The sequence below is a fragment of the Bos indicus genome, chromosome 14 (assembly GCF_029378745.1).
Source record: "Bos indicus isolate NIAB-ARS_2022 breed Sahiwal x Tharparkar chromosome 14, NIAB-ARS_B.indTharparkar_mat_pri_1.0, whole genome shotgun sequence".
Taxonomy (NCBI): Eukaryota; Metazoa; Chordata; class Mammalia; order Artiodactyla; family Bovidae; genus Bos; species Bos indicus.
The window spans coordinates 29,651,353-29,667,091 of NC_091773.1; the positions used below are offsets into that span (position 1 = coordinate 29,651,353).

Genomic DNA, 15,739 nt, shown 5'->3' on the forward strand with positions numbered 1-15,739 from the left:
TTCTATAATTTGTTTTTTAATGTTAGGATTACTACACTCAAAAACAGTTTTCTTTTGCATTGCTCTACAAGTAAAGTAATATACAAATAATCTAATTTTGCCTAGAGAAAAATATAACGACATTAAAGAATAGGTGAGAAATTTTAAGTAAGGAACTTAAAAGAAATGTCATTTACCTCCAAGGAGAAGAGTGAAAATGTCACCATACTGCTTTTGAAGAGAAGTCATGAAACCCAGAGGATCTTTTTGTAATTTCAGGGCCTGTCCAAAGTAAGGAAGCCAGCCTTTTATCAATGGAGGCTCACCAGGTCTCCTATAGGAAAAAAAAGAAAATAAAAGAAAAAATTAAATCATTCTTATTTTAACACCCGTGGGTCATTTGTCCAGTCTAGAAGTAGACTGGAAGAACTTCACAGTTTTTTTTTTTTTTTCCAATTCTTTTATTCGGTGAATGCTAAGTCACTTCAGTCATGTCCCATGCTTTGCGACCCTATGGACTGTAGCCTTCCAGGCTCCTCTGTCCATGGGATTCTCCAGGTAAGACCACTGGAGTGGCTTGCCGTTTCTTCCTCCTGGGGATCTTCCCAATCCATGGATAGAACCTGTCTCTTATGTCTCCTGCACTGGCAGGCGGGTTCTTTACCACTAGTGCCACTTGGGAAGCCCTTTATTCAGTGACTCTTATATAATCTTAGACATGTATTTATTGAGCCCCTTCATGTGTGTGGCTCTGGAGCAGACAGTTCAACTTACAGTTTTTGGTGAGCAACACTTGTGAGAAATTGTGTCTTGTGAGACTCAATTGGCTGAAATGACAGACACATTCAGTAAACATTTTGTGTGTGAGTGCTCCTGCTGTGCTTCTGGGGGTTAGATGTCAGGCAGTTTAGTTGCCAAAGCAAAGCTCTTTGTTATCAGATGTCAATTAGACTGGAATTAAATAATTAGAAGAGGGGCAATTATTAATCTTGAAAAATCTTTTGTGTTGTTGAAAACAATAAAAACCTCAATATTATCCTATGAAAGGTTTTTTGTCATATTCTTTATAGGAATATTTATTAAGTTTTACAAGATTTTTTAAATATATGAAGTATGTTCAATGAATCATTGAAATATTATGAATTAAAAACCAAGTTTCTTCTTTTCTGACCCATAATCCTAGCAAAACTGGACTTCAAAATTTCTTCTCAATCATTTATTTGGTGAACTCAATCTGATTTAAAGTTAAAAAAAAAAGATCCAAAGCCATTTTATCCTACAAGGGATTAAAACAAATATTCAAGAGCACTCTGATGATTCCCCATCCCATCTGTGAAGTGACTTATACTACACGCAATACAACCCATTTTGATTAATCACAAGATATTACAAGCTCAGATCTAATCAAAGACCAAGATTATGATCATACTCAGCATGGAATTTTATGTAGCTAGATTAACCCTATCAGAAGCTTTTATTTTCCCACAACCCAATATGGTAGAATTAAACTTGAAAATTTTATCTTTATAATAATTTACAAAATACAAGCTGTTGTTTAAATACATATACTTAGAATAGGAAGACAGGGAACACAACATAGAAACGTGTGTCTTGGGGGCTTCCCTGGGGGTCCAGTGGTTAAGAATCTGCCTTGCAGTGCAGGGGACGCCATTGAGGAACTAAGATTCCACATGCCACGGAGCAGCTAAGCTCGCCTGCCGCAACTACTGAGCATGGGGCTCTGGAGCTCATGCACCACAGTGAAAGATCCCACAGGACACAGCGGAGATCCCACGTGCCACAGCTAAGACCCTGTGCAGCCAAATAAATAAGTAAATAAACAGATAAATAAAAAATTAAAAAAGCCATCACCCCCTCCCAAAAAAGGAACGTGTATCTTACTCTTCACCTCACTCCCTGTTATTTTCTTGAATGCAACTCAGCAATGGACACTTGCTTTTTTGAGAAATATAAAAGCGTACCAAGAAAACAATGTAACAGTTAATTTTAGGTCCAAAGATTAATCAATAAGAAGACATTGCACATATGATTGGAAAGTAGGCCCCCAAGTTAGAAACTACCAAAGCTATTCATCAACGACTCTTTTGAAATTTGCAAGTGATTTAGTTCACAAAACTTCCTGTCAAAATATTAACTCTCTTCCTCGGTCTGCTTTTACTCTATTATGTTTAATGTTGCTTGAATGCTGCACTGTGACAAAGATTTTGAAAGGCTTTTTGTCATATCATAATTGAATGCAACTGATTTCATCCTTTGTGCTTTGTCATCTGGTCAAAAGTCATACATTTTCACAGGGTTTCCGAGAGGGGAAAGGATGGAGCTTGGAAATCCAGAGGAATGAAGTGAAAATTCAAAGGTAGGGAAACACATTAGGAAGCCATTTTATCGCTATGAAGATGAGAGGGTCAGCATTTCTTACAGCTGTGCTCATTTGGGTAGAAATAAGCCTCAAGCTATTAAATATGTGTGTGTTAGTCATTCAGTCGTGTCCGACTCTTTGCAACCCCATGGACTGTAGCTCGCCAGGCTTCTTTGTCCATGGATTCTCCAGGCAAGAACACCGGAGTGGATTGCCATTCCCTTCTCCAGAGGAACTTTCCAACCCAAGGATCGAACCCTGGTCTCTTGCATTGCAGGCAGGTTCTTAACCGTTTGAGCTACAGGAAAGTCCTAACTATTAAATACCATGTCACAGCTATGCATATTTTCAGGAAAAAAAAATATAGTGCTAGTTCAACTTATGACCCATTGAAGACAGTTAACAGAAATCTGTCTTCATCACTATATTTGTAAAAATTATTTAGGGAGGAAAGATACCATCATCATGATCCAGAAAGGCCTGTTGACACCTAGCACAGTGCAAACACTGCTATCTGTCTCTTTCATGCTCTGTGACTTTGAAAATGAAGTACCAGCTGCTCACTTCTGAGTGAAGGGACAGGATGCTTAATGCTTATTGGGGATGCTCCAGTTCCAAAGCTTAAGAGGAACAAGTCCTGAAGCAATGGTGGGTCACCAACCTCTCCCCTCAAATCTACAGTCCATATCCCTCTTTTTCCCCCACTCAAATAATAAACACTCACATACCTTCTTTACTATTTTAGAGACTACAAGATCATATCCTGTAAATTATACAACTTAAAGCTTACAAAGAATCTCAATGATTAATCCCAAGTTCTATGTAGAGAGCACAGCATCACTGCTCACAAGGTCTTCCCTACAACTTGTACAACACATCTTAAAGTTCAGGCTTATCTGGAAGCAAACAGTGGAAAAGAATCTAAATACATAAAATAACTATAGAACACAAAAGACATTAAAGACATTTCCCTTTGGTGAAAAATCAGTGCATAAAATTTAAAAGAGTGGACCAACAGAGAATACTTGGTTTCTAATGATACATGCAGTTCATCTTTATGCTACACCTTCCATGAAATAAACAGGTAAACAATTTGACATCCCACACATTGTATCCCTGGACATTTAGCGCCAGCACTTTCCAAAGCAGTCTACATGTGTCAAAGTATTTTCTTCTCCATTTTTCCCATGATCATTCTAGGCTAGGAATCTCAGTTATTGAAACAACCTTCTAAGCAAGTAGGGAGCAAGCCTGATACATGCACAACAATCTAGGGAAAAAATAAAATTACATGTTGATGAAGTTTTTCTAGACAATACATTTGTATCAGGTCACCTAATATCTGGAACAGTACCTTAGTAATTTTTTAATTTTTCCTAACTAATACTTTCTTTGTGTAGGTGGTTAAATTTCAGAAACTACACAACTAAAGGGCATTGTAGTATCTGACAATAATACTGACCTTTTGAACAAACTGTGCTGTTGAGCAAGGCACTTTTGAAGTTGCTCTGTTTCATGCTTCCCTGACTTATTTTGGAAACTACTTATTTGCAAAATGTTATCTGCCTCTTTGTGTCTCTTAGAACTGTATTCTTGAAACATCCTCTATCCACCATTCTTTTTTGGCTCCAATGGGGGCACCAAGATACCTAAAAATGTTCCTGCGGCTCTGAAAAGCAGAGAATCAACATGCCCTGTGGGACGTTGTGGAGAGGGAGCATCATCGCAGGGTTGTGGATGAAAGGTCCCGAGAGAGAGCGTGTGGAAAATGTGCTGGAGCAACCTCAGGGAGCACCCAGGTGGGGCCAAGCAAGCCCAGAACCACATGCCTCGCTTTCTCCAGAAACTCAGTGAGTTAAAATCAGCTGGGGAACTTCAGTAAGGGATGCAAAGGTGGAGGACTACTCCCAAAACCCTAGCCAGGAGGCACCTCCGGGAAGCCACAGATGAACCTCATGAACATCTGCACAACGCGATTCACCAGATCAACAGAAAGGAAGGGGAAGAGAGAATCCCAAATCTCATTTATTCCTGGTACAAAAGAGACCAAGTTTTAAAGGAGAAGTGACTGAGCCACTTTTCACTGGAAATATTCAGTGTTTTCTGCTATGAGCAGAAACAGGGGCTCAGAAGTCTGAGTTCAGGTATAAAGAATTAAAATTACATTTCTGCACATCTGACTCATCCTAGGAGACTGCAAATCCCATATGCTAGCTATGTGTAGCTAGATGCTCAGTTTTTTCACCTGAAAATGAGAATAAAGATATTCAGTTTAGAGATTTACCCATCAGGCTGAGGTGAAGTATTAGAAAGTAGCTGGTACACAGAGTATGGTTAGTTTTCCCTTGGGAGCAATACAGATGTCCTTAAATGGGTGAATGGATAGGCAAACTTCTATATAAGCCCATATATACTGGAATGGTATTTAGCCATATAAGGAAATAGGTATCCTGTCCTAACAAGACTTGGAGGAACCTTAACTACATATCGCTAAGTGAAAGGAGACAACCTGAGACGGCTGCATACTGTACAACCACATGACTCGGACAAGGTAAAATGATGGCGATTCACTAGATTAGTAGCTGCTAGCTGTTAACAGGGAAGGAGAACAGAATGAATAGGTGGAACACAGGAGTTTCAGGGCAGTGAAACTGTTTTGTATGTCACTGTAATGGTAGATACACGTCATTATACATTGGTCAAAACCCACATAATATGCAACACAAAAAATGAACCCCAATGTAAACTTCAGGACTTTAATTAATAGTAGTGAACCAATGTTGACTCAGTTGTAACAAAGGTACCACACTGATGCAAGATGTTAATAAAACGAAATGCTAAGGTGTTGGGTGGGTCAGGAGGAGGTTGCGGGAACTCTGCAATTTCCTCTCACTTTTCTGTGAACTTCAAACTGCCCTATAAGATAAAGCATATATATAATGAATTTTGAGCGTGAAATATATTATTAATTTCCATTTTTAAAAGAAGCTAAAGAGTTTTTTTTTAAAGATAGGCAATTTGAGGTTTTAGGATTGGTCATGCAAATTGATACAATTTGCCACATTCTCTCTTTTTTTTTGAGGGGGCAGGATGTGGACCATTTAATAAAGTCTTTATCAAATTTGTTATAATATTGCTTCTGTTTTATGTTTTGGTTTTCTGGCCAAAAGACAGGTGGAAACATAGTTCCTGGACCAGAGTTTGAACCCGTACCCACTGCACTGGAAGGCAAAGTCTTAATCACTGGGCCACTGGGGAAGTCCCAATTTCTTTTTAAGAGTAAAGAGTTTTGGAAACCAAAACATGAGAATATTGGCTGTCGATTATTCTCATTCATGTTAGGTACATTTCTTCCTATGACCTAATAAGGAGCCACTTTTATGGGACTCCAACCATCTATTTAAGACCCTGCCTGGACTAAGTGTTTTTGTATCTTTTAGTTCAGGAAGCTGGTTTCCAGTGACCTGAGGGACTCTGACCAAAGTTAGTTTCTTCCTTGACATTGTGGGGTTTTTGGCAATTTTGTTCACTATTATTTTTTATTTCACTTTTTCTTTATTCTTTTTGATTTTTCTCATTTCCCTTTTATTTTTCTAGTTTTTCTTTTTTATTCTTTACCCCATTTTAAAAAATTCACTTTTCTTACTTAAAAATACCAGTCTGTTAATAATCGCTGTTCAACTTCATTTTTGTCTGGCTCTGTGTTTTGACTCTGTTATAAAGATCAGCTTTTCAGGTGAGCTTTTCAGGATTCTCTTTTGAGGTGATTTGGATCCAGTTTTCCCCCAGCGTTTCTCCATTTTTAAGCTGACCTCGCGGGCACCTTATCTCGACAGCAAAGGCAACCTGCTTCGAGGCCTCTTGCCTACATCTCTGCTGAGGAGAAAACCCATATGGGCAACGACTATTGACAAGGTTACCTTCACCAAGGTGAGGTAGCCTTGGCACATCCTGACTGAGAAAGAGGTGGCTGTGAAGATCATTCACAAGAGCCGGTAGGAATTCTTGGGGCTCCAGACACTGTCCCACAAAGTCAAGATAATGAAGGTCTTGGATCACCCCAACATCGTGAAACTATCTGAAGTGATGGACACGGAGGAAACACTCTCCCTTGTTGTGGAGTGTGCTGCCGGAGGAGGGATGCTCCATCAACCAAGGGATCATGGCAGCACGAAAGGGAAACAGGCCTCAGGCTATTTCTGCCAGAGAATGTCCACCAGACAGCATTGCAGCTGGACAATCCACCCAGGATGCTGACTTGAACATCAAGGTGGCAGACTCTGGCTTCAGTCACAAATTCACCTTTGGCAATAAGTGGGATGCCTTACGTGGAAGCCCCCATCCCCTTGAGCTGTCAGCCCCCAAATTAAGATGGCATCACAGCAGATATGTGGGGTCTGAGTCATTCTTTAAACACACTGGTCACACAGATCCCTGCCTTTAGATGGACAGAACTTAAAAGGTGCAGAAGGAACATTACTGAATACAATTCACCATATCTCCTACTAATTGTCCACTGAATGTGAAAACCTGCTCAAGAAATTTCTCACTCCCTATTCCAGCAAGGGAGGCACTTTTCAAAGCAAATCATGAACCCTTCCTGGATGCCTGCAGCTCAAATAGATGGGAAACTAAACTGCAGGAGGCCATTCCCTGACCTTCCCAGGCGGCATTACTAGTAAAGAGCCCGTCTGCTAATGCAGGTAGACATAAGAGAAGTGGATTCCTTCCCTGGGTCGGGAAGATTCCCTGGAAAGGGAAAATGGCAACCACTCCGGTATTCTTGCCTGAAAAAATCCCATGGACAGAGGACCCTGGAGGGCTATAGTCCATGGGGTTGCAGAGTCAGACACCACTGAAGCGACTTAGCACACACGCACTCCCTGACTACAATGTTCTCGGTGGCTTGCCTTGGTGGCGTCCCCAGCTCCACAGTGTGAAGAAGGGTGACAGCAATAACATGGTGTAAAGGAATCAGCTCTGAGTCCTTATCCACAGACAGAGGCATTCATCTCAGAGGACATGCACACTTACTTCTCAGAGAAATTTGTTTACAATACACCTTTAAGTGAATAAAGCAGTAGGCAATGGCACCCCACTCCAGTACTCTTGCCTGGAAAATCCCATGGACAGAGGAGCCTGGTGGGCTGCAGTCCATGGGGTCGCTAAGAGTTGGACACGACTGAGCGACTTCACTTTCACTTTTCACTTTCATGCATTGGAGAAGGAAATGACAGCCCACTCCAGTGTTCTTGCCTGGAGAATCCCAGGGACGGGGGAGCCTGGTGGGCTGCCGTCTATGAGGTTGCACAGAGTTGGACACAACTGAAGTGACTTAGCAGCAGCAGTAACCACAAGCACAACAGAATAATATTATTTTCCTAAAGAAAATATGGGAATAGAAATGCAAAGATGGGCTTCCCCGATGGCTCAACGGGTAAAGAATCCACCTGCAATGCAGGAGTCATAGGAGATGTGAGTTCAATCCCTGGGTCAGGAAGACCCATTTTCCAAGGAGGAAAATGGCAGCCCACTTCAGTATTCTTGCCTGAAAAATCCCAAGGACAGAGGAGTCTGGTGGGCTACAGTCCAAAGGGCTGAAAAGAGTCAGACATGACTGAGTGGCTAAGCACACATAAATTAAAAGAGTCTAGTCTGCTTTAAGATGTTAATGGTCACTACTTTGGGGTGGTGAAATTATAGAGATTTAGTCCTCTGGTCTTCTGACTTGCAAGACAGAAACACAGTACTTATGAAGGTTATTTGTCATTGGTTTTGTTGAACATTTCTCAATTTGGCTTGTCTGATGCTTTTGCATGATTAGACTGAGGTTGTAACAGGTTTGGGAAAGAATCCCACAGAAGTGTACCCTTCTCAGTGTATTGTTTTGGAAATGTAAGAAAATGCTATTCTAGTGTGAACATGAAAACCAGGTGCCCAGGGCACCGTTTTCTAAAAACCAGTTGATGAGGACTTCCCTGGTGGATCAAGGGGTTAGGACTCCATGCTTCCACTGCAGTGAGAACGGAGTCTATACCTAGTGGTGAGACCTAAGATCCCACATGTTGAGAGGCCAAAAAAAATTTTTTTCTTAATGTGTTTAATTAAAAAAAAAAAAGAAGCTGATGGCAAAAACTCTACAAATAAATCAAGTGTTAGTCACTCAGTTCTTTCTGACTCTTTGCAACCCCACGGACTGTAACCCACCAGGCTTCTCTGTCCATGAAATTCTCCAGGCAAGAATGCTGCAGTGGGTTGCCATTTCCTTCTCCACAAAGGAATCAAAGGCTGATTCTAAAAATGAGCACAATGTTCCCATGGTTGGGGGGTGGGGGTGGAGGGTGGGTGGAGGTTCACCCTGAGCAAGTGCAGAACTCAGTACACCCCTCCCCCTACCCTGTTCTATCTCCTCCCCAACACCACCAACCACAAGCCAAAAAGGAAGAGTAGACACCGGGGATCAGACTCTGTGAGTGTACAAAGTATGGATGCATGGTGCCACCTGGATCCCCTGCTGCTTCCTCCAGGGTCCAGGCGACCCGAAAGTAAGGCAGGCAAAGTTGGCTTCCATGATGGTCACGGGAAGGGGAGTGGCGCTTGTCACAAGTAAGGCTGCAGGTGTTGGGCTATGACAACTCGATAGCCTCTTCAAGGCTCCACTCAGAGCAAGAAGCGTTGTGGCTCCGAGGACACTGCCTCCACCCCCACAAGACTCCAGTGACTCTCATCTGCACAGTAGAGAACGGGTTAACTTTCCCCATGTAAATGATAAATCATCATATGTGCTTCAGGACTCTCGATTCATATGTTGTACATGTATGATCTGCTTAATATTTGTTTACTGCAAGAAACAGATCTCCTGTAATCTCTTTTCAGGATGAACATTAATCCAACGCTGTCTAGAAAAATTATACAATTCATTACCATAAGTAATCTCCATTGTACCCTGTGCTTAACCTTCATTTTTTCCCCAGTCTGATAATCTTGCAAATCCACTGGTGCTGTGTGATTGGCATCTGGTGTTCACACAACCTCTACCTCACAAAAAATAAATGAAAAATTCCTGGATAAAAAATGCAACTTTTCAGTCTATTGGTGATTCTAATCTTTGCTCTTCGGTAAATTTTGTTACCACTCTAGGATGATGGGGGGGCTCAAATAAGACCTTTACTCTTGGAATGTTCTGCCTCTATCAGGATGACAACTGACTTAAAAACTTGACATGATTTCTCAGTAGCAAAGATATTCACAGTTCAAGCACTTTTGATCGAAGCATTAAATGTAATGGCAACGTAAAAGCAACCAATGCTCAATGGTCACCAATTTCTCCATTATTAGCATGGGATCAGGGCTAAACTAATACTAACATGACTAAATGTATTTTCACACCTTAGAGCATAACTCTTCAAGCCATATTCCACTTGAATCTTTAACTGTCAGTTCATCTCTGCAATTGTGTGATCTGAACAAAGCTTTGTTTGTACAGTGTTTCTGAACTCGATTCCATTAGCAGATTTATACTAATGCCTTGATCAAGTGAGTGATTTGTAAATGCTTCTTTGGCTAAAAAGAAAAACCACATCCATATAGGATTTTACTCTGAGAAGTCTATGATTGAGCTTTTTTTTTTTTTTTTTAAGCTAGAAGAAATACCCAGGTTGGCACCAGGGAATAGTAATGTCAAGGCATATTTCATAAAACTATAATTTAAAACCTAATTGAGTCTCAAGCAGGCTTCCTAATGACCACAATACTGGAATACTTTTTTTTTTTTTCAATGAACTTCACCCTGGGCTAAGCAGGGCATAGGTCCAGCCCTCATCTGTTCCCATGTTCGCTGCTACAATGACTCCTGGTTAATCTTGCTACACTCTGGGGCTCAGATCTGGGTTTCTGCAGACAATCACCAATTTGGTGACTTTGACCAACTTACATATCTATGCTTCAGTTTCCTCACCTGTAATACTACTGTACTTACACCTAAAATACTACTTACTGTATACCTGAAATACTACTGTACTTACACCTAAAATACTACTTACTGTATACCTGAAATACTACTGTACTTACACCTAAAATACTACTTACTGTATACCTGAAATACTACTGTACTTACACCTAAAATACTACTTACTGTATACCTGAAATACTACTGTACTTACACCTAAAATACTACTTACTGTATACCTGAAATACTACTGTACTTTCCTCATGTGAGATTTAAATAAGTTAGTACACATAAAAGAACTGAAAACAATGACTTCAGCTAAGTATTAGCTGCTTTCATCATCTTCATATTACTACCGGGATCACTTAAAACATAAATCTAATCACCACTTTCTCCTAATTTCTCTTTCCTAAAAGTTTTCAATAGAATACCAGTTTTTAAGACATCTTATTTTCACTTGCTGGCATACTTCCTTTATTTGCCTAACTTACATTTTAGTTTAGTGCTGCCTTATATGATTTGCAGGCAAGGAAACGGGGCACCAGAATCACCCTCCTACATTTTTCAGGTTTTATATCTCTGAACCCACACACTCAAATGAACAAAAGGGGTTCATAAGAGCTCTGGAGCTTAGGAGGAAGCCAGTTAAGAATGTTGAAGTGGCCTAGATAATTCTAAAAGAGGGAAATTGATTCATAATGGAACGTTATTTCAACTCCTTAATTAAAATAGAAAACCATGCAACTGTATTTGTAATTTCTGAGATGATCAGTTGCTAATTTATTTTACAGACAGGATTTGATTGGACTCCATGGAAGAGATATCAATTCCATTAGCTCATCATTTCTTATATTTGATTAAATCATTTGACTTTGAAACATTTAATCAAAAATCAGAACGTACAGTTTTGTGAAAACTAAATTTTACAGAGAACTAGCCCAGAGAGCCTTGGTAATGACAATATAGAGACGAATGTCAACAATACAGAAGTGCTTTGTCAAGTTATCAAACGATGGTTTATCAACTGAAGCCCATGAAGAAACCAAGTTCCAAATTCTGATAGCTAACACTAAAATAATCAAGTCCAGCTTATCAGAACCATAGGGAAGGCAATTCAAGGGCACTCTGGTTTGCTAAGGTGGGAAGCTAATGAAAAGCCTGTGGACCATACACTGCATGGTGTACATAATGCAATACAAAACCATAACTTAAAATTGGGTAAAACATTAACATAGCAAAAGCCAATTGTAGCTGTACATTTGTAACATAGCACAGAACCAAGAAAGGCAAAGTTTTGATCTTGTCATGAATTAGAGGCCATTTAGAAAGGAAAAACACCATTCTTTTCCAAACACTGGTTCTTAACTTTGGCTGCTGATTTTAAGTCACTGCATAAAAGGAATGGATGACTACTCCAGGAACTCCATTATCACTAATACTAGGACATAGGACATAGAAGACATATACAGATTATTTGTAGAGAGATAATTCTAATAGTATCCTGCAAATTTGAAAGTTCTATTAAAGATAACCTTCGACATATTTTAAACATATCATTGCAGTGTCCCTTGCACACGTTGCTCCTGGCATGTACGCCCTCCCACATGTTCTGTGAAATCAACAGTGTTTTCACCAGGCACGTGGTTTCGGCAGTGGTCAATTGCTTTATTTCTGTCCTTTTGCCTTGCTTTCTGTGTGCCCATCACTAATTCTTATCAGTCTCTTTCAGTCCTCTCTAAAATCACTCTCAATATGGTCAGACATATGGTCCTGTAATTTTCATATAGCTCCTCTCCTATTTTCCATCAATTTTTGTTTTGCTCCAGTCAGCAAGAGACTTTTGTGATTTTATCCCTTTCAAATATTATTTTATTTCTACTCTTAGATTTCTAATTTCCAAGAGGTCTTTTATGCTCTCTGCTATACCTTATAGAAATTACATTTAATTCTTGTTTTATAAATGCAATTTCTTCTCCTATGTTTCTAAGATGACTACACATGATTTGGGGGGAGTTTTTCTGTCCCCAAGTTGTCTGTCTCTTCTTTTTTTTTCCTGTTTCTTTGTCATAGTCTCTCTCTTTTATGATGGAAGCTTTCATCAACGGCTCATGAACTTAGCTTCCTTTCACATTTGAAAACAACGCTGTGTGTGTGTTGGTGAGGCTGGTGGACTTCACCATATCATGATTGGAAGGGGGCCTCGTCATTTTAATGAGCTGCCTTTCTACCAGTTAAGTGGAGGATGTTGTTATCTTTGATGAATTCTAATTTTGCTTTAGGGACTTTGGGAGTAGAACATAGTATATACACATATGCAAATCTGTTTCCTATAAATAGTTAACATTAAACAATTTTTTGAATTTGTCTTAATTCTATTTTTTGTGGAGATTATTGCCAAAGTCATTTGGAGTAATATTTGCAGATAAAAAATTTTTTGGAGTTCATTTCTATTTATGGAGGTGAGAACAGATAGGCGATCTTATAAGAAAATGTAGTGTTAACATTAAAAGTCAGAAAAGAGGAAAAGATGATGGGGTGTATAGTTATGCAAGTTTCAGGTAAAATTCCAGAGTGAAGTAAGGGATGCTTCTAGTTCACTGCACTGTTTCCAAAATTACTCCAATACGCCCATCAATTCTATTATCTTGTTTCTGAGGCTTGGAGGATTAGCGGGAATCGGCAGAGAGAACAGAGGTACTGATAAGATTCTTCTTGTTCATTTGAAGAAGTGTGTGTGTGTGTGTGTGTGTGCGTAAGTGAGCAAGCACACATGTAATTGTATTTTGAACTTGGACCTGCCCAAAGTGATGCCAATGTCAGTAACACATTTAATTCTTTGCATAGACCACCCATCAGAAGGCAAATGTGCTAACTCTCAGTAGAATAATAAGCATGAACAAAAGCAATGTCAGGGTAAAGGGAGTCGTGGCTTTCTGAAATCAGATTTTTCTCTTTTCTGATACGTTTTTCACTTGCAATGAGCCCAGAGGTGATAATGCTATAAAGTAAATAAACATAAGATGTTATCTCCCATAGGGCAACTTCTGTTGGTGGCTAAATGAGCCAAGATGAAGAAACACTTCAAATAAAAGACTCAGCTGGAGGAGCAGAGCAAAGAGCCTGCTTAGCTTGAAAGAAAGTCTGGCACCTAGCCACTGTGACTCATAAACTATAATGTAATAGACTTGTATGAACAAAAATCTCATTTCCATATTCAATACTGGTTACCTGAATGAGCCTTATGAGAGCTAATTTTTGGAAACAACATTAATTCTCTGGAAACAAAATGAGCCACTTGATACCAGCCAGAGTGTGGTAGCAAAAGGGTTTCAAGTCCCACATCCCATGCATACTTTTCTCTATCTCCACATTCCAAGGGGTATCTCTAGAAACTTCGGAAACTGAACCTTAGTCTAGTTTAACGTCTGTTTTTTTTTTTTTTTTTAATCCCCACTGGCAGATGGAAGTAAGTTGTTTAGTCGCTAAGTCATGTCCAACTCTTTGTGACCCTATAACTGTAGCCCACCAGGTTTCTCTGTTCATGGGATTTCCCAGGCAAGAATACTGGAGTGGGTTGCCCTTTCCTTCTCCAGGGGATGTTCCTGGCCCAGGGATGGAACCTGAATCTCCTGTACTGACAGGCTGACTCTTTACCACTGAGCCACCTGGGAAGCCTATAGAACAGTTTGAAACAAATTGCTATAACATACATTAATTATCAACTTTCATATAAATCACTAGGACATATATTTGCTTTATACTAACACGCATGCTTTCACTCCTGAAAACCTGTCACCTTAATTTGGCCTCCGAGTCACAGAAGATCCTAAAATTGTCTCTTATCTGGTCATACCATTCCTTTTAGGTGCCAATAATTTCAAATGAATTTTGGCTCTGTGTAGCCATCTCAATTACCTGGGTCAGCCATTCATCAATGGATCAATCAATTCATTAATTCAAACAATTACCTGGCACTCAATTTGTGTCAGATGCTGTTTGAGGTGACAAGGACACGAGGAAGAAAAACAGACACAGGATCTTCCCTGGGAGGGCTCAGTGTTCCGGAGGTGAGGGTCAGGTATATACACGGAGATAACCCAGACACACTGTCACATGAGTAATGGTAGAGCTCATTACGAATTACGGAATTATGTGTTCTGACTTATAACTCACTTCTTAGTTTGATTCCGTTTTTCTAAAAAGCTTCTGTAGTTTATTTTTCCTTGTCATCACTCTGTTGAGCTGAAAACCCTAGACCACATAATCTGCTCCTCTACCCTGTATATCTGGTTTGCATACACCCTCAAGAAAGCAATATTGTTACTTAACTGAAAGAATGATATTTAATGATTGAGTCTACCTTGATCATGTGAAATTATGCTTAGATCCCCACATGAACATGCAACTCCAAGAGTGGTTTATTCACCATCCTGCAGGATGTGTTCACATTTTTTTTTCAACACATTATTTAACTTCAGTGCTTGTTAAGTGGTGTTTTGATGGCCCTTCTCTCATTGCTATCTCTGTGAAGCAGGAAATCAGATTATTTGGTTCAATATTTGTTTTGTTCTGGCCTCTGCTAACCACTGGAAACTTCATAACCGTTTTTCTTCTGATGTAAAATACTCATATCACAAGAAGGTTATGTCAAAGGTATTTAGTGAGAACTAAGTATGGGAATACTTTTCCTATGTTTGATCTAGAAGATAGAATACTATACACCTTTTCTCAAAATTTAATTCCCCAGAAATCCAATTTCTGCTAAATGAGATATGGGAGATTCAAGTGATTAGTAAATTCCACACTTTAAAACAATCTACTGTCAGTCTCCCAAAGTGATCTGAGATTTAAAAAATAATAGTCTGAGTAGTACCTTCATGCCAATAAGTATTAGCACCAGCCTTCCATGCCCACATGCTCTGGAATCTGTGCGTATGCTGCTGCTGCTGCTGCTAAGTCACTTCAGTCGTGTCCGACTCTGTGTGACCCCATAGACAGCAGCCCACCAGGCTCTACTGTCCCTGGGATTCTCCAGGCAAGAACACTGGAGTGGGTTGCTATTTCCTTCTCCAATGCATGAAAGTGAAAAGTGAAAGTGAAGTCGCTCAGTCGTGTCCAACTCTTAGCAACCCTATGGACTGCAGCCCACCAGGCTCCTCCGTCAATGGGATTTTCCAGGCAAGAATACTGGAGTGGGGTGCCATTGCCTTCTCCAATCTGTGCATATGTTTAGAATAAAATTACTTTACACTTTGTTTAATTCCAAAATAAACAAGGACATAAGTTAACAGAGGCTTCTCTCTAATAACACAACTCCCCAAAGAAAGATATATGTTGGGTGCTCAGTATGGGTCAAGTTTACTCAAACTTGTGTATCTGTTCCTAATAATAAAATGAAGCAGATAGGCAAAATTAGATGTATTATTAAAAAC

At 39.8% G+C, this 15,739-nt stretch overlaps 1 protein-coding gene across 1 annotated transcript in view; it reads right to left on the reverse strand.

Moving 5' to 3' along the window:
• CYP7B1 (cytochrome P450 family 7 subfamily B member 1) overlaps positions 1 to 15,739 on the reverse strand; it is a 175,256-nt gene that overhangs the window by 33,151 nt on the left and 126,366 nt on the right. Inside the window, exon 2 of the mRNA XM_019973913.2 lies at positions 177 to 313. Coding sequence (XP_019829472.2) covers positions 177 to 313 — 137 coding nt within the window. The remainder of the gene's footprint in view (positions 1 to 176; positions 314 to 15,739) is intronic.